This window comes from Equus asinus, chromosome 13 (assembly GCF_041296235.1).
Source record: "Equus asinus isolate D_3611 breed Donkey chromosome 13, EquAss-T2T_v2, whole genome shotgun sequence".
NCBI lineage: Eukaryota > Metazoa > Chordata > Mammalia > Perissodactyla > Equidae > Equus > Equus asinus.
The window spans coordinates 4,664,383-4,689,445 of record NC_091802.1 but is presented as its reverse complement, the minus strand read 5'-3'; the positions used below and the strand labels follow the sequence as shown (position 1 = coordinate 4,689,445).

Genomic DNA, 25,063 nt, shown 5'->3' with positions numbered 1-25,063 from the left:
TGTATGGCTGAATAATATTCCATTGTATGTCTATATATACCACATTTTCTTTTGTGTGTGTGTGATTTTTTTCTTTTTCTTTTTAATTAAGGTAACATTGGTTTATGACATTATATAAATTTCAGGTGTACATCATTATGTTTCCACTTCTGTGTGGACTACATTGTGTTCATCACCAAAAGTCTAGTTTCCATCTGTCACCATACAAATGTCTCACTTTACCCCTTTCACTTTCCCTTACTCCCGATTCCTGTGTGGTAACCACCAATCTGTTCTATCTATGTGTTTCTTTGTTCTTGTTCTTGTTTATCTTTCACATATGAGTGAAATCATATGGTATTTGTCTATCTCCGTCTGACTTATTTTGCTTAGCATAATATCCTTAAGGTCCAACTATGTTGTCACAAATGGCAATAATTCATCTTTTTTATGGCTGAGTAGTAGTCCGTTGTATAAAGACACCATATCTTCCTTATCCATTCATCATCAATGGGCACTTAGGTTGTTTCCCAACCTTGGCTATTGTAAATAATGCTGCAGTGATCACAGACGTGTGTGTATCTTTTCATATTAGTGTTTTCCTGTTCTTCGGATAAATACCCGTATGTGGAATAGCTGGATCATATGGTAGTTCTATTTTTAATTTTTTGAGGAATCTCCATACTGTTTTCCATAGTGGCTGTACCAGTTTGCATTCCCACCAGCAGTGTAGGAGGGTTCCCTTTTCTCCACATCCTCTCCAACGCTTGTTATTTTTTGTCTTGTTAATATAGCCATTCTGACAGGTGTGAGGTGATAGATGATTGTAGTTTTGATTTGCGTTTCCCTAATGATTAGTGATGTTGAACATCTTTTCATGTGCCCCTTCACTATCTATATATCTTCTTTGGAAAAATGTCTGTTCATATCCTCTGCCCATTTTTTGATTAGGTTGTTCACTTTTTTTTGTTGAGTTTTATGAGTTGTTTATATGTTTTGGAAGTTAGCCTCATGTTGGATATATGATTTGCAAATTTTTTTCTTCCAGTTGGTGAGTTATCTTTTCGTTTTGTTCATGGTTTCCTTTACTGTGCAGAAGCTTTTTAGTCTGATGTTGTCCCATTTGTTTATTTTTTCTTTTGTTTTACTTGCCCAAGTAGACATCGTATTTGAAAAGATACTGCTAAGACCTGTGTCAAAGAGTGTACTGTCTATATTTTCTTCTAAGTGTTTTTGTGGTTTCAGGTCTTACATTCAGGTCTTTAACCCATTTTGAGTTAATTTTTGTGTATGGTGTAAGATAATGGTCTACTTTCATTCTTTTGCATGTAGCTGTCCAGTTTTCCCAACACCATTTATTGAACAGACTTTCCTTTGTCCATCGTTTTTTCTTGGCTTCCTTGTCAAAGATTAGCTGTCCATAGATGTATGGTTTTATTTCTGGGCTCTCAGTTCTGTTCCATTGATCTGAGTGTCTATTTTTCTGCCAGTACCATGGTGTTTTGATTGCTATAGCTTTGTAGTATAATTTGAATTCAGGGAGTGTGATACCTCCAACTTTGTTCTTTTTTTCTCAGGATTGTTTTGGCTATTCAGGGCCTTTGGTTATTCCAGATAGATTTTAGTATTCTTTGTTCTGTTTCCATGAAGAATGTCACTGGGATTCTGATTGGGATTGCACTGAATCTGTAGATTGCTTTAGGAAATATGGACAGTTTAACTATGTTTATTCTTCCAGTCCATGTGCATGGAATATCTTTCCATTTCTTTATGTCTTCTTCAATTTCTTTCAATAACTTCTTACAGTTTTCAGTGTATAGGTCTTTTGCCTCACTGTTTAAATTTATTCTTCAGTATTTTATTGTTCTTGTTGCAATTGTAAATGGGATTGTATTCTTGACTTCTCTTTCTGCTAGTTCATTATTAGTGGATAGAAATGCAACTGATTTTTGTATGTTGATTTTATATCCTGTAACTTTATTGTATTTGTTGATTATTTCTAATAGTTTTTTGGTGAATTCTTTAGAATTTTCTATATATAGAATCATGTCACCTGAAATTGTGACAGTTTCACTTCTTCCTTTCCAACTGGGATCCCCTTTATTTCTTTTTCTTGCCTAATTGTTCTGGCTAAAACTTCCGATACAATGTTGAATAAGGGTGGTGAGAGTGAGCATCCTTATCTCGTTCCTATTCTCAGAGGAATGGCTTTCAGTTTTTCTACATTGAGTATGATGTTGGCTGTGGGTTTTTCAGATATAGCCTTTATTATGTTCAAATATTTCCTTCTATACCCATTTTGTTTAGAGTTTTTATCATAAATGGATGTTGGATCTTGTCAAATGCTGTCTCTGCATCTAATGAGATGATCATGTGATTTTTATTCTTCATTTTGTTAGTGTGGTGTATCACATTGATTTGCTGATGTTGAACCATCCCTGCGTCCCTGGACTAATTTCCACCTGGTTGTGGTGTATGGCCCTTTTAATCTATTGTTATATTTGATTTGCTAATATTTTGTTGAGGAGTTTTGCGTCTGTGTTCATCAGTGATACTGGCCTGTAACTTTCCTTTTTTTGTTGTTGTTCTTGTCTGGTTTTGGTCTTAGGGTAATATTGGCCTCGTAAAATGAGTTAGGAAGCATCCCACCCTCTTCAGTTTTTTTAACTAGTTTGAGAAGGATAGGAATTAAATTTTCTTTGAATGTTTGGTAGAATTCACTGGAGAAGCCATCTGGTCCTGGACTTTTGGGGTTGGGGGGAGGTTGATTAATGTTGCAGTCTCTTTGCTTCTCATTGGTCTCTTCAGGTTCTCTATTTTTTCTTGATTCAGTTTTGGGAGGTTGTGTGATTCTAAGAATTTATCCATTTCTTCTTGGTTATCCAGTTTGTTGGCATATAGCTTTTCATAGTATTCTCTTATAATCCTTTGGATTTTTGTGGTGTCTGTTGTAATTTCTCCTCTCCCTTTTTATTTATTTGAGGCATCTCTCTTTTTTTGTTAGTCACTCTGGCCAAGGGTTTGTCAATTTTGTTTATCTTTTCAAAGAACCAACTCTTAGTTTCATTGATGCTGCCTATTTGTTTTTTTAGTCTCTATTTCATTTATTTCTGCTCTGGTTTTTATTATTTCCTTCCTTCTACTGACTTTGGGTTTTATTTGTTCTTCCTTTTCTGGTTCTTTTAGGTATAGGGTATGCTTGTTTATTTGAGATTTTTCTTGTTTGTTGAGGTAGGCCTGTTTTGCTATATGTTTTACTCTTAGTACCATGTTTGCTGCATCCCACAGGTTTTGGTATGTTGTGTTTTCATTTTCATTTGTCTCTAAGTATTTTTTGTTTTCTCCATTGATTTCTTCGTTGATCCAACAGTTGTTCAATAATATGTTGTTTACTCGCCACATATTTGTGACTTTTCTAGCTTTTTTCTTGTAGTTGATTTCTAGTTTCATAGCGTTGTGATCAGAAAAGATGCTTGATATGATTTCAGTCTTCTTAAATTTATTGAGGCTTGCTTTGTTTCCCAACATATGGTCTGTCTTTGAGAATGTTCCATGTGCACTTGAGAAGAATGTGTATTTTGCTGTTTTGGGATGAAATGTTCAATATATGTCTATTAAATCCATCTGATCTAATGTTTCATTTAAAGCCTCTATTTCCTTGTTGACTTTCTGTCTGGATGATCTCTCCAGTGATGTAAATAGGGTGTTGAGGTCCGCTACTATTGTTGTGTTGCTGTCAATTTCTCCCTGTAGGTCTGTTAATGTTTGTTTTGTGTACATTAGTGCTTCTGTGTTAGGTGCATATATATATTAATAAGTGTTACGTCTTCTTGGTGAAATGTCCCTTTTATTGTTATATAATGGCCACCTTTGTCTCTCGTTTTCTTTTTTATCTTGAGTCTGCTTTGTCTGATATAAGTATGGCAACACCTGCTTTCTTTTGCTTGCCATTTGCCTGGAGTATCATCTTCCATCCCTTCACTCTTAGCCTCTGTGTGTTTTTAGAGGTGTGATGTGTTTCCTGGAGGCAGCATATTGTTGGGTCTTGTTTTGTAATTCATCCAGCCTCTCTTTGTCTTTTGGTGAATTCAGTCTGTTTACATTTAGAGTGATTATTGATATATAAGGGCTTAGTACTGCCATTTTGTCTTTTATTTTCTGGTTGTTCTATATTTCCATTGTTTCTTTTCCCTTGTAGTTCTGTCTGCCATTTCAGTTTGGTGGTTTTCTGTGATGGTTTTCCCAGTTTTCTCTTTGTTTATGATTTGTGATCCTGCTCTGATTTTTTTGTTTTGTGGTCACCATGAGGTTTATATAAAAGATCTCATAGATGAGATAGTCCATTTTCTGATACTCTGTTATCTCCATTAGCCTATGCAGGTTCCATCCCTTTCCTCTTCCTTTTTTATGTTTTTGTTGTCACAAATTATTCTTTTTTGTGTTGTGAGTTTGTTACCAAATTGAAGTGGTTATAGTTGTTTTGGACTCTTTCTTTACCTTTATCCTTTGTTTTATAATTGTTTGCAAACCTATTCGGATATAGAGCTGCAATTTTCTGATTTTGTGTATTTCTCACCTTGCTGAAATATTTTTGATCCTTCCCCCCTTTTTTTTTCAGGTAGGAGGGCTCCCTTCATCATTTCTTGTAAGGCAGGTCTAGTGGCAATGAACTCCCTCAGCATTTGCTTTTCTTCAAAAGCTTTTATTTCTCTGTCATATCTGAAGGATAATTTCACTGGATAGAGTATTCTTGGTGGATAGATTTTGTCTTTCAGTATTTTGACTATATCATTCATCTCTCTCCTAGCCTGTAAGGTTTCTGCTGAGAAATCTTCCAAAAGCCTGGTGGGGGGTTCCTTTGTAGGTTATTTTCTTCTCTTTTGCTGCCTTTAATATTTTTTCTTTGTCATTGACTTTTGAAAGTTTTAATATTATATGCTTTGGAGAGGGTCTTTTTGCATTGATGTAATTATGAGTTCTGTTAGCTTCATGTACTTGCATGTCCAGTTCTTCCCCCAGGTTTGGAAAGTTCTCAGCTATTATTTCTTTGAATAAGCTCTCTGTTCCTTTTGCCCACTCTTCTGGGATACCTATATGTTACTTTTCCTAATTGAGTTAGATATTTCTCAAAGAATTTCTTCATTTTTAAAAAATCTTAGTCCTCTCTTCTCCATCTCAATCATCTCTAGATTTCTATCTTCAAGCTCACTGGTTCTCTCCTCCATTAGATCTGCTGTATTTTTTATGCTTTCTACATTATTTTTTATCTCATTAATTGTGTCCTTTATATCCAGAATTTCTGTTTGGTTTTTTTTAGAGCTTCAATCTCTGTGGTGAAGTACTCCTTCTGTTCATTAATTTTATTCCTCAGCCCATTGAACTGTCTCTCTGAGCTTTCTTGTAACCTGTTGAGTTTCTTTATGACAGCTATTTTGGATTCTCTGTCAGTCATATTGTAATCTTCTGTGACTTCAAGTTTGGTTTCTGGAGAACTGTGATTCTCCTTCTGGTCTGTTGTGTTACTGTAGTTTTTCATGCTGTTTGATGAGTTGATCCTCTGCTGGTGTATTTGTGGTAGTAACCACCTGTCTTATTTGGGTACAGCTTTGGTTACTTTGGTTCTGAGCTGCTTCTGGTTGTATCTGAGAGCCTTCACTTTCCACCCTCCACTCTGCTACAGTTGTCATCAGTGCCCTCCTTGTGCTGCTTCTGCCTCTGAGGTTGCTGGTGCCTTGCTGCTTTCAATGTTGCTGCAGTCTCAGGTGTTGCCCCCAGGGTCACCAGCCTTGAGCACTTCCGCTGCTTCTGGGGTTTCTTGGGTCTCATGTTCTCTCACTTGGTCTCCACGGGCTCTCTGTGGGCCCAGGTGCTGCTTCCCTGTGCACCATGTGCACTTCTGCTCCTGGGTTATCTGGAGGTGCTGGTGGCACTGCTGCCAGGGGACACTGGGTTTGCAGGTGTCTCTGTTGGGGTCCCAGGTTCTTGTATACAGCCCCTGCTGCAGACAGAGTCAGTCTTGGGAGTTCCACCACTGGGTGCTGGGTCTCAGGTTCTACTGTGGTTCCTGAAGCCTCAGATCACAGGTGCCACCTGCCAATGCTAGGGGAGGAATAGGGCCTTAGCCACAAGTGTTGTTGCTGGCCCTGCATTCTCTGGTCACTGGCACCTGCCAGTATGCTTTTTGAGACCTCAGGTCAGGGCACTCTGCTCCTGCCGGGGAAATTTATGCCTTGGATATAGTCCCCACCACTGAAAAGACCAACACCACTGCCAGGGAAGGGGAAAAGGCCAGGTGGCTGGCTCCACTCTATGTCCTGAAGCCTCAGGATGTGTGTGTCATCCACCATCACTGGGAGGAGCAGAGTCCACAGCCTCTGGTTGCTGGCACTGGTGCATGAACTGGTGGCCTACTCTGAAACCTTCGATCAGGGGACCCCACTACTGCCAGGGAAATTCATGCCTTGGATGTAGTCCCCACTGCTGGAAAGACCAGTGCCATTGCTAGGGAAAGGGGAGAGGGCCAGGTCCCAGAGCCTCAGGACGTGTGCACCACCCACCACTGCTAGGGGTTGGGAACAGGGGCCAAGCCACAAGTGCTGTGTTTGCCCTTGTAACCTGTGGTCACTGGCATGCACACCAGTTTTACAATCCACATTTTGGATCGCTTCCAACCAGAAGAGAGGGAAAGGGCTGCTTCCCTAGTTCCTCTGCCTCCTGGAGGTCTAGTCCACCCACCTTCAGATGTATAGGTGCATGGATTGCTCAGACGTTCTGATGTGTTGAGCAGGGAGTCCTTTTTTGGTCACTGGATGTCTGACTGGTTGTAGCTTAGAGAGGAGAGACAAAGGGAACGACTTACTCAGCCATGATGCTCTATTTGATTCTTTTTCTTACCATTGTAAATGGGTTTGTTTTCTTGACTTCTTTTTCTGCTAGTTCATTATTAGTATATAGAAAGACAACTGATTTTTGTATATTGGTTTTGTAACCTATAACTTTACTGTATTCATTTATTACTTCTAATAGTTTTTTGGTGGATTCTTTATGGTTTTCTATATATAAAATATTATCTGCAAATATTGACAGTTTTACGTCTTCCTCTACAATTTGGATCCCTTTTATTTCATTTTCTTGCCTAATTACTCTGGCTAGGACTTCTGATACTTTGTTGAACAAGACTGGTGAAAGTGGGCATCCTTGTCTTGTTCCGTTTCTTAAAGGGGTAACTTTCAGTTTTTCAGTGTTGAGTATAATGTTAGCTGTGGGTTTGTCATATATGACCTTTATTATGTTGAGATACTTTCCTTCTATACCCATTTTGTTCAGAGTTTTTATCATAAATGGATGCTGAACCTCAGTGAATGCTTTTTCTGCATCTATTGAGATGATGAGGTGGTTTTTAGTCTTCATTTTGTTAATGTGGTGTATTCTGTTGATTGATTTGCAAATGTTGACCCATCCTTGTATCCCTGGAATAAATTCCACTTGATTTTGGAGTACAATCTTTTTAATGTGTTGTTGTATTTGATTTGCTAGTATTTCATTGAGGATTTTTGCATCTATGTTCCTCAGCAATATTGGCCTGTAATTTTCTTTTTTTGTATTGTTCTTGTCTGGTTTTGGTATCAAGGTGATGTTGGCCTCGTAAAATGACTTAGGAAGTGTCCCCTTCTCTTTAGTTTTTTGGAAGAGTTTGAGAAGAATTGGTATTCTTCTATAAGTGTTGGTTGAATTCACCAGTGAAGCCATCTGGGTCCTGGACTTTTTTTGTTTGGGGATTTTGTTTTGTTTTGTTTTGCTGAGGGAGATTCACCCTGACCTAACATCTATGCCAGTCTTCCTCTATTTTGTATATGGGTCACTGCCGTGACACGGCTGCTGACGAGTGGTATAGGTCCACACCCAGGAAGCAAACCCTGGCCACCGAAGTGGAGCATGCAGAACTTAACCACTAGGCCATGGGGCCAACCCCTGTTTGGAGGTTTTTGATTACGGATTCAATCTCCTTAGTAGTAATTGATCTGTTAGATTTTCTGTTTCTTCATGATTCAATCATGTTGGGTTATCTGTTTCTAGGAATTTATCCATTTCTTCTAGGTTGTCCAATTTGTTGACATGATCTATTTTAGATCAGTGTGTCTTAAACTTTAATGTGTGCATATGAATCAGTGAGGGATCTTGTTAAAAGGTTGATTCTCAGGGCCAGCCTCATGGCCGAGTGGTTAAGTTTGCACTCTCTGCTTTGGCAGCCCAGGGTTTTGCCAGTTTGGATCCTGGGCGCGGACATGGCATGGCTCATCAGGCCATACTGAGGCGGCATCCCGCATAGCACAGCCAGAGGTACTCACAACTAGAATATAGAACTATGTACTTGGAGGCTTAGGAAAGAAGAAGAAGAAGAGGAAGAGTATATTGGCAACAGATGTTAGCTCAGGTGCCAATCTGTAAAAAAAAAATGGTTGATTCTCATTCAGTAGGTTCTAGAGTTAGGCCTGAGATTTTGCATTTCTCACAAGCTCTCAGTGATGTTGGTGCTCCTGATCTTCAGACTACATTTTTGAATAAAAGCTCTTGGATGTGGATTCTTAATGGAAGCAAATTGTCCATATAATGCAGACACAGATTTGGCATAATTCAGCATAGATTCTTTGGGACCTCAAAGGTCCTACTGGGTGGTGAGAGTGTCAAACTGCCTGGGAAACTGTCATTAAATGGTAGGATTTCACAATATCTGGAAAGCTCAATTCTTACTGTGCCACAGCCCTTTTATATGTCTTGCAACATCATTCTGCAACTATGCACTTGCTAAGAGAATGTTTACAAACATGAGGCTGTTGTTGTTTTTGAACTAAACTCAACATCAGTAAGGCCATATCCTTCACGAAAGGTAGAAAAGCAGAATCAGTGCCTAGGGATACCTGAACAAGATCTCTGCCACCCTATTTCTCCACAGTGTAAAACCTTTATTAGGCATATAACTTTTCATTAGGCAAAGGACTATTGCCTAATGCTTTGTGCATTGAATTCCACTTTCTCTTACATTATTATTGTTATCCCTAGTTCCTTTTTGTTTGAGTTTGACTGATATAGAAAGGCTAGAAAAAGATCTGAGTATGAGATTGAGGGAAGCACGTCAAGGTTTCTTATAATATCTTTGAAGTCTGGAAGTTTTTGTGTTCTCTTTATATGAAGCTGAGGTCTCTTAACATTTTAACAAATTGACTCCTCACAGGAAATACAGGAAAAAGAGAGTTTGGGAATATTTCATTGGTAGATGAGTAATGATTATGGCAAAGAAAGGTTGAATTATTTTCTCTCACTTCGCACAGCAAATTGATTTAGTAGAACAGGTGTGGACATTGGAATTAGACTGATTTGGAGCCATGCATGGCCTTGGGTAAATAGTTTAATTTTTCTAAGCCTCCAATTCTTCAGCTATAAAATGGGGATGTAATTCCCATTAGGTTGATGTGAAGATCAAATGAGAAAGCATTTTAAAAGGTCCTTGTACAGTGTCTGACCTGATAGCTGTGACTGCATTTAATGGTATTAAAATCTCAAGATCTTCAGGAGTAAGAATCCTTTCCCCTCACTGATCTTGGAGGTTAATCTTGTGTTCTTTAGAGAGATCATGCTTAGTCGTAGTGTCAGGGTTCCAACTTGGTGAGTCTGAAGTTTCCGAGGCAGGATTGGTTTTCATGGCTTATTTCTCTTTCTCAGATATGTCTTTGCAGGTCTCCACTTTTTCCAGAGAGGGGAACCCAGAGGAAGAGATTATGGCTGCTGTGGTTTTTTCAGTTGGACCTCTGGTAAGTTGGGGTTTCCTCTAATTCTCACCTCTTGTCTTGGTTTAAGAGCATGTCTACTTTTCCTGAAGTCTTGTGACTTCTCTATCTCACCTACACTCCTTCTGGTAACTGAATCCAATTGTTTGACCCATAAATATTGGGTTTATCTTCATAAAGCTTGTAACCTATAGGAAGATTCACTATACATATTGAACCAGATATCAAGATACATGATCTTTTGAAAAGTATCTGGGCTATCTTTAGACATGATAAGCAGTCTGGGAAATTTACTTATCATGTTAAATTTGTATTGTTCTCAGGAAATCAGTTATTTATGGGATAGTAGAATGGAATATTTTCCAATTGGAAATTTTGTTTAGGAAATTTGGGGACCAAATACATGTACACACACACACACACGCATACACACACACCCTTAATTCATAGGGACCATTCCCCTTGTACCCACTCTCAGTGATCTCCTCTTTTCTACCCATTAAGAAGTGATCAAGCTTAATAGATGACATGGAGAGAAAGAAGATGTGTAAGACACAGTGCTTGGCTGTAGGGAGCTTACAGTCTCATTGAGGTAAGGCATACAAAAGAAATAGTTACATGATTTATTTAGGTGAATGACAGTTGCTGAGCGGTATGATAAGGATGATGAGTGCTATGTAAGGAAAGAACTGGGACATTAGTATGGGCTAAATTGGTCACAGAAAGTTCATGAGGATAGTTAGATTTAAGCTGGTACCCAATTAGCAAGTCGGATTTAAATTGTCATTAAGTATTGTGAGAGTTCTTCAGGTGAGAAGAGAATTTGAGGGCAAGGCCCTGAGGCAGAGAACAGTGGGTGAGCTAGTGATTTAAGATGGAAAAAAGATAGGACTGGAAATTAGATATTTAAGCTGAATCTTTTAGTGTTTCTCTGAAGACATTTAAGTGTAAATATGTATGTGTGTGTGTTTGGGTGTGTTTGAGAAGGGTATTAATTTGATAAAAGCTATGTTTTAGCAGTGACTTTTTGAAATAGGAGATTCAGAAGAAAGGTAATACCAATAAATGTAATTTGTTATAGTAATGATCTATAAAAACCTGTAGTAGTGATCTTTTATTCTTTGTAGCCAGAATAAAGAACATATAAATAGTTCTTAAAACATACCCTTGAAATGATAAATAAAAACCAAAATGTTGTACTTCCAGTAGATCCAAAGTGTTTGTCTAGTATTAGCCTGATCAAACCCATCCTTTACATCATCATTAATTTTCTGGAAGCTGAATATTTGTATTTTTTTAAAGAAGAATTTGGGAGAAGAGAAATAACATAACATTTTCTCAATGTTTTAGAGAACAATTGTTTAGAGATAACAATTTCTCAACATTTTAGATTTTATTCTAAAATTGATAAGTACTGCTAGAAGGTATAGTAAAATTTCATTTCACTTATAAAATCGGGCCCTCATAGAGATATAGTTTCTAAAGTTTGGAAGAAAACAATGTTATGAGAGATCCCTAAAATAGCTCCTGGATGGCTACTGAGACATGTCCTCCCACCCCCAAACACTGTAATGATTTTTCAACTGTAGAAAACAGATGGTGTTAGCAGGTTTTAAATATTATTCTTGAGCAAGATAGATAATCTCTGAGAAATAGATTTCATCCCCATATGAAAAAGAAGAATTATATAGCATTTGAAGGCCCCTTATTGTAAGTTTATTTTTGTTTTGATAGGTTCTTTGTTAAAAGCCTTCTTTAAAAATTGTGCAGTTATATCTTTCTCAGTCTTGTGTGTGTGTTATTGTCTCAAAGAAGTGAAAGAAGATTATGATTGGATGTTACTGTGGGACCTTAATTTCACCCGTAAATAAAACAGTAAAAGAGGTCATCCCATGTACACCGCATCCACAGTGGACTCGTGGTGCTTGTTGAGGCTCTGCTGTAGGTCCTAGGCAGCCTATCACTGAGTGATCTTATCCTGTATCCCCTCAGGGTCCTGAAGTTTCCCAGCCAGAGGAAGATCTTCACCTTCAGGCAGAAGAACCAGAATTGGTAAAGGTAAAACTTAGCTTTGTATGTAAGGGGAATAAAGCAAAAGCACCTCTTTTACTGTCCCTATTCTTAATGTTCCCAGTTCATTTCAACTTCTCAGTGAATACCATTTTGCTTAATAGGTGGCGTAACCCCAGGTATGGTGACATTAATTTGACAGATTTCATTTCTCTCAGTGGTGGCAGCCCTAATTTGACAGTCATATCATAATTGCTAATGATAATGTATCCTATATCACACAGTCTGAGTCTTGCTTCACAATGTAAGACCCAATACCATTAAAAATATCAAGAATACATGGACATTGGTGGCAATATTCTTAAGATGAGTTTAAATTGGTTTAAGTTTTTTCATTGCATTACATTTATTAAGCTTACTTATTTGTGAGTACAGAATCCGCCTGATTTTTCCAGAAAAAATCAAAGTCAAAAATGTCTGAATTGTGTTAAGAAACATTATCCAAAACTTAGAAATAAGGCAAACGGTAAATTTATGCCCTTTCAGTGTCATGTTATGCCCTTGTCTAACCAGCCTGTCGAAGGGTCGTCTGATGTAGCAGGGAAGGTTACATGATTTGACTTACTATTTGTTATTGATTAATATCCAAACCCAAGTTAGATGTTAACTTACAGAAGATTGAAAAGTTGCAAATTATTTCTACCTAGGAGAAAAGAGAATCCCAAAAGTTATGGTTTTATTGTCCTGTAGGTCATTTACCAGATTTCTATCTAATTTTCAATCTTACGCATGCATTCTTTTTTCCACTATCTATTCATCTGTTTCTTGTATCTCCTTTGAACCAGCTTTGTCCAGATGCTAATCTCTCATTAATGACTTAAGTAAATCTTTGACATGTATTGACTATACCTTAGGAGAATTATAATTTAAAAAAAAAAATTTATATAGGAGAAATTCAACCCCTTTATCTTCCTTTTTTTAGAATTATCTTTTTACATTTTTGAAAATTATACTTTGAAGGGACTGGCCCAGTAGTATAGTGGTTAAGTTCAGCACACTTCACTTTGGCAGACCAGTTTCGCGGGTTGGGATCCCAGGCTCAGACCTACACCACTCATCAATCCATGCTGTGGTGGCCACCCGCATACAAAATAGAGGAAGATTGGCACAGATGTCAGCTCAGGGCCAATCCTTCCTCACCAAAAAGAAAAAAAAATTATGCTTTGAAGATTGGTTTTATTCCAAAAATGTTTTATGTAAAACTGAGGTGTTTTTTTCTTTGTTTTTATGAGAAAATACATTCTGAGATTCAGTCTTACGCCTACTTTTTTGGAAATTTAGTACTGGACCAATGATTCTTAAAATTGTTCTTTAATATATGACAATTTAGGCTTTAAAATTTTAAGGTAAATATATTCAAATTTCAGACTTTGAATCCTGAACCTTAGGAAAATGCCATAATTTTTGACATGATGAATAATTCATGTGGTTTATTTTTATTCTTCTGACAGAGGGGTTCCTTGGCAAAAGATTAATCTTCAGTCTGGCTCTTCCTTAAATTCTGCATCCTGTTCATAAGTACTGAATTTAGCTTTGTTTAATTTTTAATCTGAGTAGAACCAATATTTTAATAATATTTTTTAACATTTCTATTCCTACCCAAAAAAGGCAGATGGAATTTTCACAGGGCTTGTGTTGAATCTGTTGGTCAATATGAGGAGTATTGCTATCTTAACGGTATGAAGTTTTCCAATAGAAAGAATATGGGATGTCTTCCTGTTTATTTAGGTATTCTTCATTTTCTTTCAGTGATGTTTTATAGTTTTCAGTGTACAGGTCTCATACATCTTTGGGTAATTCCTTCCTAAGTGTTTTATGTTTTTTGCTATTTTTAATGGATTTTTTTCTTTTTTTTTTTAAAGATTGGCACCTGAGGTAACAACTGTTGCCATTCTTCTTTTTTGATTCTTCTTCTCCCCAAAGCCCCCCAGTACATAGTCGTATATTCTAGTTGTGAGTGCCTGTGGTTGTGCTATGTGGGACGCCACCTCAGTATGTCCTGATGAGTGGTGCCATGTCCGTGCCCAGGATCTGAACCAGTGAAACCCCTGGCCGCTGAAGCAGAGCGTGCGAACTTAACCACTTGGCCACGGGGCTGGCCCCTTTTTCTTAGTTTATTTTTGGAATGTTTGTTGCTAGTGTATAGAAATAATTGAGTTACGTATATTGATCTTGTACCCTGAACCTTGCTGAACTAGTTTATTTAGTTCTAATAGGTTTTTTTGCATGTGTTTGTGTCTAGATTCTTTAGGGTTTTCTATATGCAAGATAATGTGGTCTGTAAACAGAAATTATGTTTTTTGCAAACAGATATTTATTTCTTCATTTCTGATCTGGATACCTTATAGATTTTTTTCTTATTAATTTCCCTTGCTAAAATTCACAGTACAGTATTGAACAGAAGTGAGGAGAGAGGACATCTTTGTCTTGTTTGTAATCTCAGGGGGAATACATATGGCCATTCACCATTAAGTATGATTTGGGTTTTCATAGATGGTCTTTTTCATCTTGATAAAGTTTGATTCTATTTCTAGTTTCTTGAATTTTGTTGGATACTTTTTATGAGTCTATTGAGATGATTGAGTGGGTTTTGTTCTTTATCCTATTAATATGGTAGTGATTGATTTTGATGTATTAAATCAACTTTGTATTCCTGGGATAAATCTCATTTGGCTGTAGTGTATATTATGCTTTATTTGTTGCTAGACTCAGTTTGCTGGTATTTTGTTGAGGATTTTATGTCCATATTTATAAGAGATAGGGATCTATAGGGTTCTTGTGACACTTTGTCTAGTTTTGGTAATACTGACCTCATAGAAGGAGTTGGGAATTCCCTTCTATTTTTTGGAAGGGTTAGTGAAAGATCGGCATTAATTCTTCTTAAAATGTTTGGTAGAATTCACCAGTGAAGCTATTTGAGGCTGGGCTTTTATTTGTGGGAAGTTTACTTATTATAGATCTATTCAGATTTTCTGTCTTCTTGAGTCAGTTTTGGTAGTTGTGTCTTCTTAGAAATCTGTCCATTTCCTCTAGGTTATCTAATTTCTTAGCATATAGTTGTTCATAGTATTCCCTTATAATCCATTTATTTCTTAAGATCAGTAGTAATGTCTTCTTTTTCATTACTCATTTTAGTAGTTTGAGTCTTCTCTGTTTTTTCTTAGTCAGTCTAACTAAGGGTTTGTCATTTTTGTAATCTTTCCAAAGAACCAACTTTTGCTTTTGTTGATTTTCTCTGTTGTTTTTCTCTTCTCTCTTTTGTTTATTTCCGTTCTAATATTTATTATTTTATTCTGCTTTTTAAAAAAAATGTAGTTCTTCCTTAAGAAGAATAGTTCCTTGGGGTATAAATTTAGGTTATTGATTTGATATCTTTTTTGATATCTTATTTTGATATAGGCATTTACAAGTATACATTTCCCTCTGAGCACTGTTTTCACTGTATCCCACAAGTTTTAATCTATAGTGGTTCATTTTCATTTGTCTCAAAGTATTTTTTAAATTCCCTTGTGATTTCTTCTTTGACCCATTGGCTGTTTGAGTCGGTGGTTTAATTTCTACGTATTTGTGAGTTTTCTAGTTTTCTTTCTTATTGATTTGTAGTTTCATTCCATTGTGATCCGAAATCATACAAAGTACGATTTCAGTCTTTTAAAATTTATTAGTACTTGTTTTGTGGCCTAACCTGTAGTCAGTCCTGGAGAATACTCCATGTACACTTGGGAAGAATGTGTGTTCTGCTGTTATTGGCTGTCTCAGTGTTGTATGGATGTCTGTTAGATCTAGTTTATTGTATTCTTCAAGTCCTCCGTTTCCTTCTTGATTTTCTGCCTTGTTCTACCCATTATTGAAAATGGGATATTGAAGTCTCCAACTGTTATTGTTGAATTGTCTTTTTGTGTTTTCAATGCTGTAAAAGCTTGCTTCCTGTGTTTTGAGGTTCTTTTGTTAGATGAATATATGTTTAGATTTGTTATGTCTTGCTGATACATTAACCATTTTGTCATTATAAAATATCTTTCTTTGTTTCTAGTAACAATTTTTGTCTATTATTAATATTACTACTCTCTCTTTTGTGTACTGTTCACATAGTACATTTTTCCATCCTTTTACATTCAACCTATTTGTGTCTTTGAATTTAAAGTGTCTTCTGTACACAGCATATATTTGTATCATTTTAAGAAAACTTCTTTCTGCCAATATCTTCATTTTGATTATAGTGTTCAGTATATTTACTTTTAGCTTAATGACTGATAAGGTAGAATTTATATCTGCCATTTTGCTATTTGTTTTCTCTATGCCTTACATCTTTTTTCATTTGTTTCTTCCTCCTTTACTGATTTTTATGTATGTTAGATATTTTCTAATATCCCATTTGATTAACCCTTCTTGCTTCTTTCACAATATTTTTTGAGTTATTACTTTAGTTGTTTCCCTAGGGATTACAATTAACATCTTGACATAAAACAATGTATTTCAGATTAATGCCAACTTAATTTTAATAGTATATAAATCTTTGCTCAAATATAGCTCCATTCCCTTCCCCCTCCTCTATACTATTATTTTATCCTTTCTTTGCTTCTGTTCCTCAGTCTGGATAATCTCAATTGATCTGTCTTCAATTTTCTGCCTGCTTATCTTAGTCCATTTGAGCTTCTTTAGCAAAATACAGTAGGCTGGGTAGCTTTTAAACAACAGAAATTTATTTCTTACAGTTCTGGAGACTGGAAGTCCAAGACAGTGTGCTAGCATGGTCAGGTGAGAACTCTCTTCTGGGTCACAGACTTCTCATTGTATCCTCATGTAACGGAAGGGGCTAGGGATCTCTCTGGAGCCTCTTTTATAGGGCACTAATTCCATTCATGAGGGTTCTCCATCATAACTTAACCACCTCCCAAAGGCCCCACTTCCTAATACCATCACATGGGGCATTAGGATGTAAACATGCCAGTTTGGGGAAACACAAACTTTCATACCATACCTCTGTTCAATTTGCTATCTCCTTTCACTGAACCCCTCTGGTGTATTTTTCTTTTCCTTTTCTTTTTTTTATTGTGGTCATAATAGCTTATAGCATAGTGAGATTTCAGTTGTACATTATTGTCTGTTAGATACCATATAAGTATGGCCCTTCACCCTTTGTGCCCACCCTTCACCCCCCACTCCAGTAATCACTAATTTATTCTCTTTGTCTGTAAGTTTGTTTGTATTCCGCATATGAGTGAAATCATATGGTGTTTGTCTTTCTCTGTCTGGCTTATTTCACTTAACATGATGCCCTCAAGGTTCATCCGTTGGTTGTGAATGGGATGATTTTTTTTTTTGCAGCTGAGTAGTAGTCCATTGTATATATATACCGCATCTTCTTTATCCAATCATCAGTTGATGGGCACTTGGGTTGCTTCCACTTCTTGGTTATAGTGAGTAATGCTGCAATGAACATAGGGGTGCATAAGTCTCTTTGAATTGTTGATTTCAAGTTCTTTGGGTATATACCCAGTAGTGAGATAGCTGGCTCATCCCTCTAGTGTATTTTTCATTTCACTTATTGTATTTTTTCAACTCCAGAATTTCTATTTAATGAGCTGTCATTCTCCTAATTTTCTTTAATTCTTTATACCTGGTTTTCTTTAGATCTTTGAACATATTTATAATAGCTGATTTAATGTCTTATTTAGTAAGTACAATCCCTTGGCTTCCTTGGGGACAACATCCATTGACTGCTTTTTTTTTTACTGTTTATGGTCCGTGCTTTCCTATTTCTTTGCATGTCTGGTAATTTTTTGTTGAAAACCTGATATTTTAAATAGTACAATGTGGAAACTCTGGAAATCAGATTCTTCCCACTCTAGGGTTGGTTATTGCAGTTTGTTGTTGTTGCTGCTGCTGCTACTTTGTGTATTTAGTGACTTTACTGGACTAATTCAGCAAAGTTTGTATTCTTTGTTGTATACAGCCACTGAAGTCTGTGGTTAACATAGTGGTTAATGATTGGACATAGTTTTCCTTAAATGTCTTAAACCAAGAAGTCTTCCAGCATTTGCCAAAAGGCTTTTGTATGTGTTGGGCATTCTTTGTGCTCTTAGGCAGGAAGTTTACAACTCTGCTTTAAACTTCACTTCTTGCTTGCACAGAACCTCAAAGTAAGCCACAAGTGAAAGCTGAGGGCCTTCTTAGATGTTTCCTGGGCCTTAGCTCTTGGTGGAAAAAGAAAACAAACCCAGTAAGTTCATTATAATTTGAGTTATGTGTGAAGTGTTTAACAGTAAAGTTTATGAATTGTCATTATCTCTCACATTAGCCGTGTTTTATTATTAGCAGAATTATATAAAACATGTTTCACAAACTTTGAGGTCCAAATAAAGAGGTTTAAACTATTTGACAAGCACACATACCTATACGGCCGAAAAACGCTCCAGAGGAAATCTGTTTCTTCTGATATAGAGCAGATCTTAGCCAAATTTGATCTAACTTGAGACCTTTGCCTGGTTAGTCAGCTAATCAGGGCTCTGAGTTTACTAAATCATAGAGTATGGTGATTATGAGCTTGACTTCTGGATCCAAACTACCTGGATTTGAATGTAGATTTTGCCTCTTCTGTGAACTTAGGCAAAGCACCTGACCTCTCCATGCCTCACTTTCCTTATCTGTAAATAGGACCTTCCTTAGTGTAAGGCTTCAGTCATTACTGCATATAAAAAGCCTTTACACGAGTACCTGACAAATAATATGCACTATGCTTATACAAAAGTAGACAGAGTAGTTTGATGAATCCTGTTGAATCTATTGCCCATCTTCAACAATTATCGACCCACAAACAATCATATTTCATCTATAATACTACCCTCCCTCACTAATTATTTTGAAGAAAATATAAGACATTATATAATTTCATCTATAAATGTTTCAGAAATTATGTCTATAACAGATTTTTTAATAGTAAGTATATTACCATTATTACAGCTAAAAAATTAATAAGCCGTAATATTATCAAGTATTGAGTTGGTATTTGTTTCCCCAGTTGATTCCTACGTTATAATTAGTTAATATTGTCTCTTAGGTCACTTTTAATCTAGAGTTTTCTCGTCCCTCGTTTTTTCCCCTTGTAATCATTTATTGAAGAAACCAAGGAATTTGTACTTCAGAGGGGTGTTGTCCAGTACAGTAGGCACTAGCCACATGTGGCTATTGAGCATCTGAAATATGACTAGGCCAAATTGAGATCTACTGTAAATTTAAAATACCTGTCCTATTTCAAAGACTTAGTACAAAAATTAATGTAAAGTATTTCTTAACAATTTTTATATTGACTGCTTATTGAAATTATAATATTTTGTATATATTATGCTAAATAAAAGATATAATTAAAACTAGTTTCACTTGTTTCTTGTTATTTTTAATATGGCTACTACAAAATTTAAAATTGTGTATGTGACTTACGTTATATTTCTATTGGACAACATTGATTTGGAATTTCACACAATATAGATTTTACTGATTGTAAATATTGCCATGGGGTTATTTAACATGCTCCTTTGTCCACTATATTTCCTTTATATTGTTAGTTAGATCTAGAGGCTTGATCAGATTCAGACTTTGATTTTTTTTAAATGTTTTTAGCAGTAGTATTTCATATTTCTGGTATATACCACCAGAAGGTACATAATGCCTAAGTGAGGCTTCTATGGTGAATTAGCAGCCACCAATGATCCTTTAATTCACTAGAGGTTGCAAAATGGTGATGTTCTAATTCTTTTGTTCCTTCTTCATGTATTAGCTGGAGTACCTGCATAAAGAGAAACCTCCCCTCATCGACGTTCTGATCACATTTGACTACTATACAAACTATATATATCGTTTGCATAGGAAAAGAAGGACAAAAGATTGCTTCTTTCTCTTTATTTACCAGTTTCCAGGCATCCTGCAAAAATAGTAGTTATTGTGAAATCACAATTTTAAATGTATTAGATGTTTTTGAAATCCGTTGTGATTGTTATCCTTATTGATGCTCAAATTGTCCCATAATTGGCCAGTGGGAGGCTCTTCAAGTTGTCTCCTATGTCTTAGACATAATCCTAGTAGTCTTTGATAGCTTCCTTGCTTTTGGGTATGACAGAAAGTTCTCAGCCCTGGTTCATTTTAGTGGGAAGTAATATTTAGAGGCCACAGTCTGGCTTGCATAATGCTGCCTCCTCGGTTATTGTTTCTAGGCCTTTTCAGTAGACAAAGCTAGGAAATATGGGATTTTTCCTGAAAAATAAAATACTGCATGAGTTTATACTGATACTTCCAGTTCAGATTTGGATGTGTGGAGTTTTTATATAATCTCATCAATATTACATTTATATCTTCTTTCTCCCATGTCAAATTTATTAGCTGTCATTGACATCCCTATACTAATTTGCTTTATCCAAAACTACGCACACAACAGTTACAAAATAGCATTTCCATCACTACCACCAACAATATGATTTTTTACTGAAAATGTGTTCTTTTTGTTTTTTGCAGTTCTATTTCTCCTCAGGGTATATGTCACAAAGAATATAAGGAAAAATTACTGTATTTTAAAGTCACTCAAAATAGTTCCTCTCTGATGAATGTATGTGATACCAGCTGGTTTCATTTTACTTTTAATTTTTACAGATTGCTTTCTTTAAGTTTAATTTTTCTTTTATCATATTATAAAGTATTTACATGGCTCAAAAGTTAAATCCGCAAAACAAAAAATATTCAAGGGGTCCAGCTTCCGTTCCAGTCCTCTGCACTCTTATTTCCTCCTTCCTCCACTACGTAACCATTTAAAAAAATTTTATGGTTCATTCTTCCATTTTTTTATACAAGCACATGTATATTTCATATCCTGACCAACGAAGTTCCCCAGAGTCCTATGATTTCTTATTTTTCTTTCTCAGAGAGCTTATAATTTTCCATATCTACAATCTGAATGATAAACTGTATCTTCTGTTAAGCTATATTTTACAGATTGGAACTGTAAACGAGTTGATATTATAGATAAGGCAGGGTTTTGAGGGAGAAAAGATGATTTGGGTGGAAACTACTAGCTGTTGTCAAGTAATTTTAAAGACTTTCTAAGGAAGGAAGAAACCATGCTGTTTGATGCCAGATAATATAGTAGGACTAATATTGAGAAGTTACAGAAAGCCAGATTTGAATTAGTCTGAAAAAAGTCCTAGCATCAGTTAAAACTTTGAAAACCTCCTGTGGTTTTAAGTTCTCGTCCCTGGAGAGATTCATACGTCCTTGCAGGGTTGAACTGGTTGACTCCATAGTCGTTTGGTGATTCTGATTTCTGGTGTTCTTCCCCCATTTTGTATGTATCACTCTGCCTAACAGGTCTAATTGTATAGTCCCTGGGTGATCACAATGCATTTATTTTAGGAATCAGTGACATTTAAAGATGTGGCTATAGACTTCACATTGGAAGAGTGGAGGTTGATGGACCCTACACAGAGGAACCTGCACAAGGATGTGATGCTAGAGAATTATAGAAATCTTGTCTCACTGGGTAAGGATAACTTCTGTGTGCGTGTATCTGCCCATTTGACCAGGTTTTCTGAAGATGTAGAGCCTATAAAGTACTTAACTGAATTTTGGGTCAGAGTGTAGGCATTAAAGTCTCATAATCTTAGGGGCATATTGTTGGGAGTTGTGCTATTCCTTGCTCTTAACTAAATGGTCTGTCATTTTAGAGTGAAAAATACATATTCCATTGGAATCTTCGAGATTGTTGACAATCCCCCAGATTTAGAACTAAAAGTTTTTTCTAGTTACTTCCATAAATGAAAGTTATCCATGCCTCTAGAAAGAAAGGAACAAATACGTTCATTTTCTTTCTAAACTCACTTTTTTCCCATGATCTAATACCACAGCGAACCTGAGATCATAGTGTTGAGTTTCTTTGAGATAGCTTTGTAATTCTCTGTAACACCACTGTACAGTAGAATGTTCTGCTGTGATGGGAATGTTCTGTATCTGTATCTAATATGGCAGGCACCAGCCACTTGTGGCTGTTGAGCACTTGAAATCTGGATAGCCCAACTGAAGAACTGAATTTTAAATTTTATGTAATTCTAACTAGTTTAAATTCAAATTTAAATAGACACATGTGGCTATTGGCGACTGTGTTGGAAAGCACATCTCTAAAACTTCCTGTAATAGCCACTCTGCACAGAATATTAAGAACTGAGCCTGAGTTTGGCAATAGTTTCTGCTCATAGGCACAGTCAAATCCTATTCATTTTTCTCCAAACAGGGCTTGCAGTTTCCAAACCAGACATGATATCTCATTTGGAGGACGGAAAAGGACCATGGGTGGTAGTGAGAGAAATTTCAAGAACGCCCTATCCAGGTGGGTTGATAAGAACCAGAAGGATGGGATTTATTTCAAGTTAATAGGTCATGGATGGAGCAGAACATCTGAAATATTTTGGGGGATATCTTTGCTCAAATCTACCTCAGAGGAAAAGATTCTCCCCCTCTCTTCTTCTCTCCCTGCATCTCCTTCCCTTCTTTCCTCCCGCCTTCCCGCCCTCCTTCCTTCCCTCCATCCCTTCCTCCTCCCTTTCCCTCTCCCTCTCGGGCTTCCTCTGGCTCCCTCTCCCCCTCTCTCCGTCCTCTGCTTTTGGTTCCCATCCCATCCTACTTTGCTTTCTTCAGGACATGATTCTCATAATTACTCCTTCATTCCTTCTTCATTCAAATATGCATAAAATATCCCTTTCAGTTCTATCTTCTCCAGTTAACTTTAAATTTTTCTCATTTGTTTAACCATTTTCTGATATCTCTTCCTTCATTAATTGTCCTGAAAATGCTTTCTTAAGCGTCACCACTGAATTCTTCTAAGCTAAACCTATTGACTCATTATTTAACTTTCTTCACCTGCGAGCCTGCTGAAACTTTAGGGGAACCCTCCTCCTTTCCTCCATGTGCTTAACTAATCGAGAAGACAAACAAGAAATCAGTTGAGAATCAAAACACTATTTATTTCTTTAATCAATATTTAGTGAACATCCGTAGACTGAACTGGATTAGGTACGAGGTCTACGGCAGTGAGTAAGATGTACCAGGTCCCTGCTCTCATGAAGATTAAATTTTGAGAAATAGATAATTAACAAGTAAATAAACAAACACAAGCTAAAGTAGTGGTTGTAATAACTTAGCTGTGAGCTAAACAAGGGGATATGAAAGAGTGACTGGGATGAGGTTGAGGGTGCCTCCTTCAGATAGTGTGGTAAGGGAAGGCTTCTGAGACGGTGACAGTTAAGCTGAAACTTGAAGGATCCAGAGAAGCCCACCAAGGGAAGAGGAGAAGGGGAGCATTCCAGGCAAAGGGAACAGCAATGCAAAGGACCTGATACAGAAAATAATGTAGTGTGTTCTGTAAATCAAAGGAAGTGGCTGTGACTGAGCGTAGGTGAGAGGGAGGCTGGTATAGAATAAGATTAGAGAGTTGGACAGGAGACTGCCTGTTCAGGGCTTTGTAGACAATGGTAAGGGGTTTGGATTTTAATCAGAGTGTGAAGGCACCAAAAGATTTTAATCAAGAATTTTTAGGAAATAACCCACTTTATGGAAATTGAATTTAAGGGCATAAAGCAGGTAATCAGTTGAGAGGTTGTTAAAATAGTCTAGGCAAGAGGTAATAGTAATTGATTAGGGGGATGGTAGTGGAAATGGAAAGAAAGAAATAGATTCTAGTTCATTTGAGTTTTCATTTTATGATGATGCCATTCCTAACTTGCATATGTGTTACATATATTCTTTTTATATATCAAATATTTTATATTTTTAAAAGAGTGAGTGAAAAGTAGACATTGGGGATAATTTTAGATGACTCTTTAAAGAAGAGTTTCCCCTCACCATGAAGAGGGAAAGAGAAATGGGGCAGTGGCTAGAGGAAAGTAAGGAATCAAGAAAAAAACTCTTATGTTTTATTTTTGAGATGGGAGATTTTATGGCATGCTTGAGTGCTGATAGGAATGATGCCCCAATGGAGAGGGAGAAATTGATGTTGCAGGACAAAGATGGGATCACTGGAGAACTAAAGCGTCTGAGGAGGTGAAAGGGGATAAAGTCTAGAATGGAAAAGGAGGGATTTACCTTTGATAGACGAGGAGGCCAGCTCCTCTGTGTAACACTAGGAAAGATGGAGAAGATGGATGCAGATATGGGTCAACTGGTGGCAAGAAGATTGAGGCATTCTGATAGCTTCTGTATTCTCAGTGAAATATGAATCAAAGCCATCAGCTTATAGTGAAGACAAGAAAGAGACGTGAGACAGGGAAAGTTACATATTTTAGGGTGTCTAGAATTCACCAGGAAAGCCATGTGGCCTGAAGCTTTTATTGTGGAAGGTGTTTAATTACAGCTTCTATTCCTTTTGTAGTTATAGGACTATTCATATTTCCTATTTCTTTTTGTTTGAGTTTAGTAAATTACATTTATCTAGGAATTGTTCCATTTAACCTAAAATTTAATTTTTTGGCACACTATCCTCTGTTTATCTTTTTTTTTTTCCTGAGGAAGATTCGCCCTGAGCTAACATCTGTTGCCAATCTTCCTCGTTTTGCTTGAAGAAGATTCACCCTGTGCTGTGTGTCTGTGCCAGTCTTCCTCTATTTTGTATGTGGGTTGCCGTCACAGCATGGCCACTGATGAGTGCTGTAGGTCTACACCCAGGAACCAAACCTGGGCCACCAAAGCGGAGCATGGAGAACTCAACCTCTAGGCTACTGGCCGGCCCCTGTTTATCTTTTAAATGTCTACATGGATCTGAAGTGATATCTCCCTTTTCATTTCTGATATTAATTTTTCGTGTCTTCTCTCTTTTATTTTAATCAGTCTTATTTGGTTTTTAAAGAATAACTTTTTATCTTTTCTATTGTGTATTTGGATTTCTTTCTTTACTTTCTTCTATTTCATTATTTTTTACCTTCTTAGGGTTTAATTTGCTGATCTTTTCTAACTTCTTGAGTTGGATACTTATATCATTGGTTTTCAGCCATTCTTTTTTTTTTCTAATGTGTTTGAAGCTATCAAGACTGTACCACACATTTTTTTTAATGTAGCACCTTCATAATTATTGAGTTCAAAGTATTTGATAATTTCCATTGTGATGTCTTTGGCCCTCAGGTTACTTAGAAGTATTTCTCTTAATTTTGTGCCATATTGGGATTTTCTAGTAATCTTGTTAACATAAATTCTATGTG

General features: G+C 36.6%; 1 protein-coding gene across 1 annotated transcript in view; it reads left to right on the top strand.

Moving 5' to 3' along the window:
- The window catches only part of ZNF624 (zinc finger protein 624), a 39,292-nt gene that overhangs the window by 4,487 nt on the left and 9,742 nt on the right, over positions 1–25,063 (top strand). Inside the window, 4 exon segments of the mRNA XM_014864216.3 lie at positions 9,700–9,788; positions 11,757–11,822; positions 21,234–21,360; positions 22,108–22,203. Coding sequence (XP_014719702.2) covers positions 9,702–9,788; positions 11,757–11,822; positions 21,234–21,360; positions 22,108–22,203 — 376 coding nt within the window. The 5' untranslated portion in view covers positions 9,700–9,701.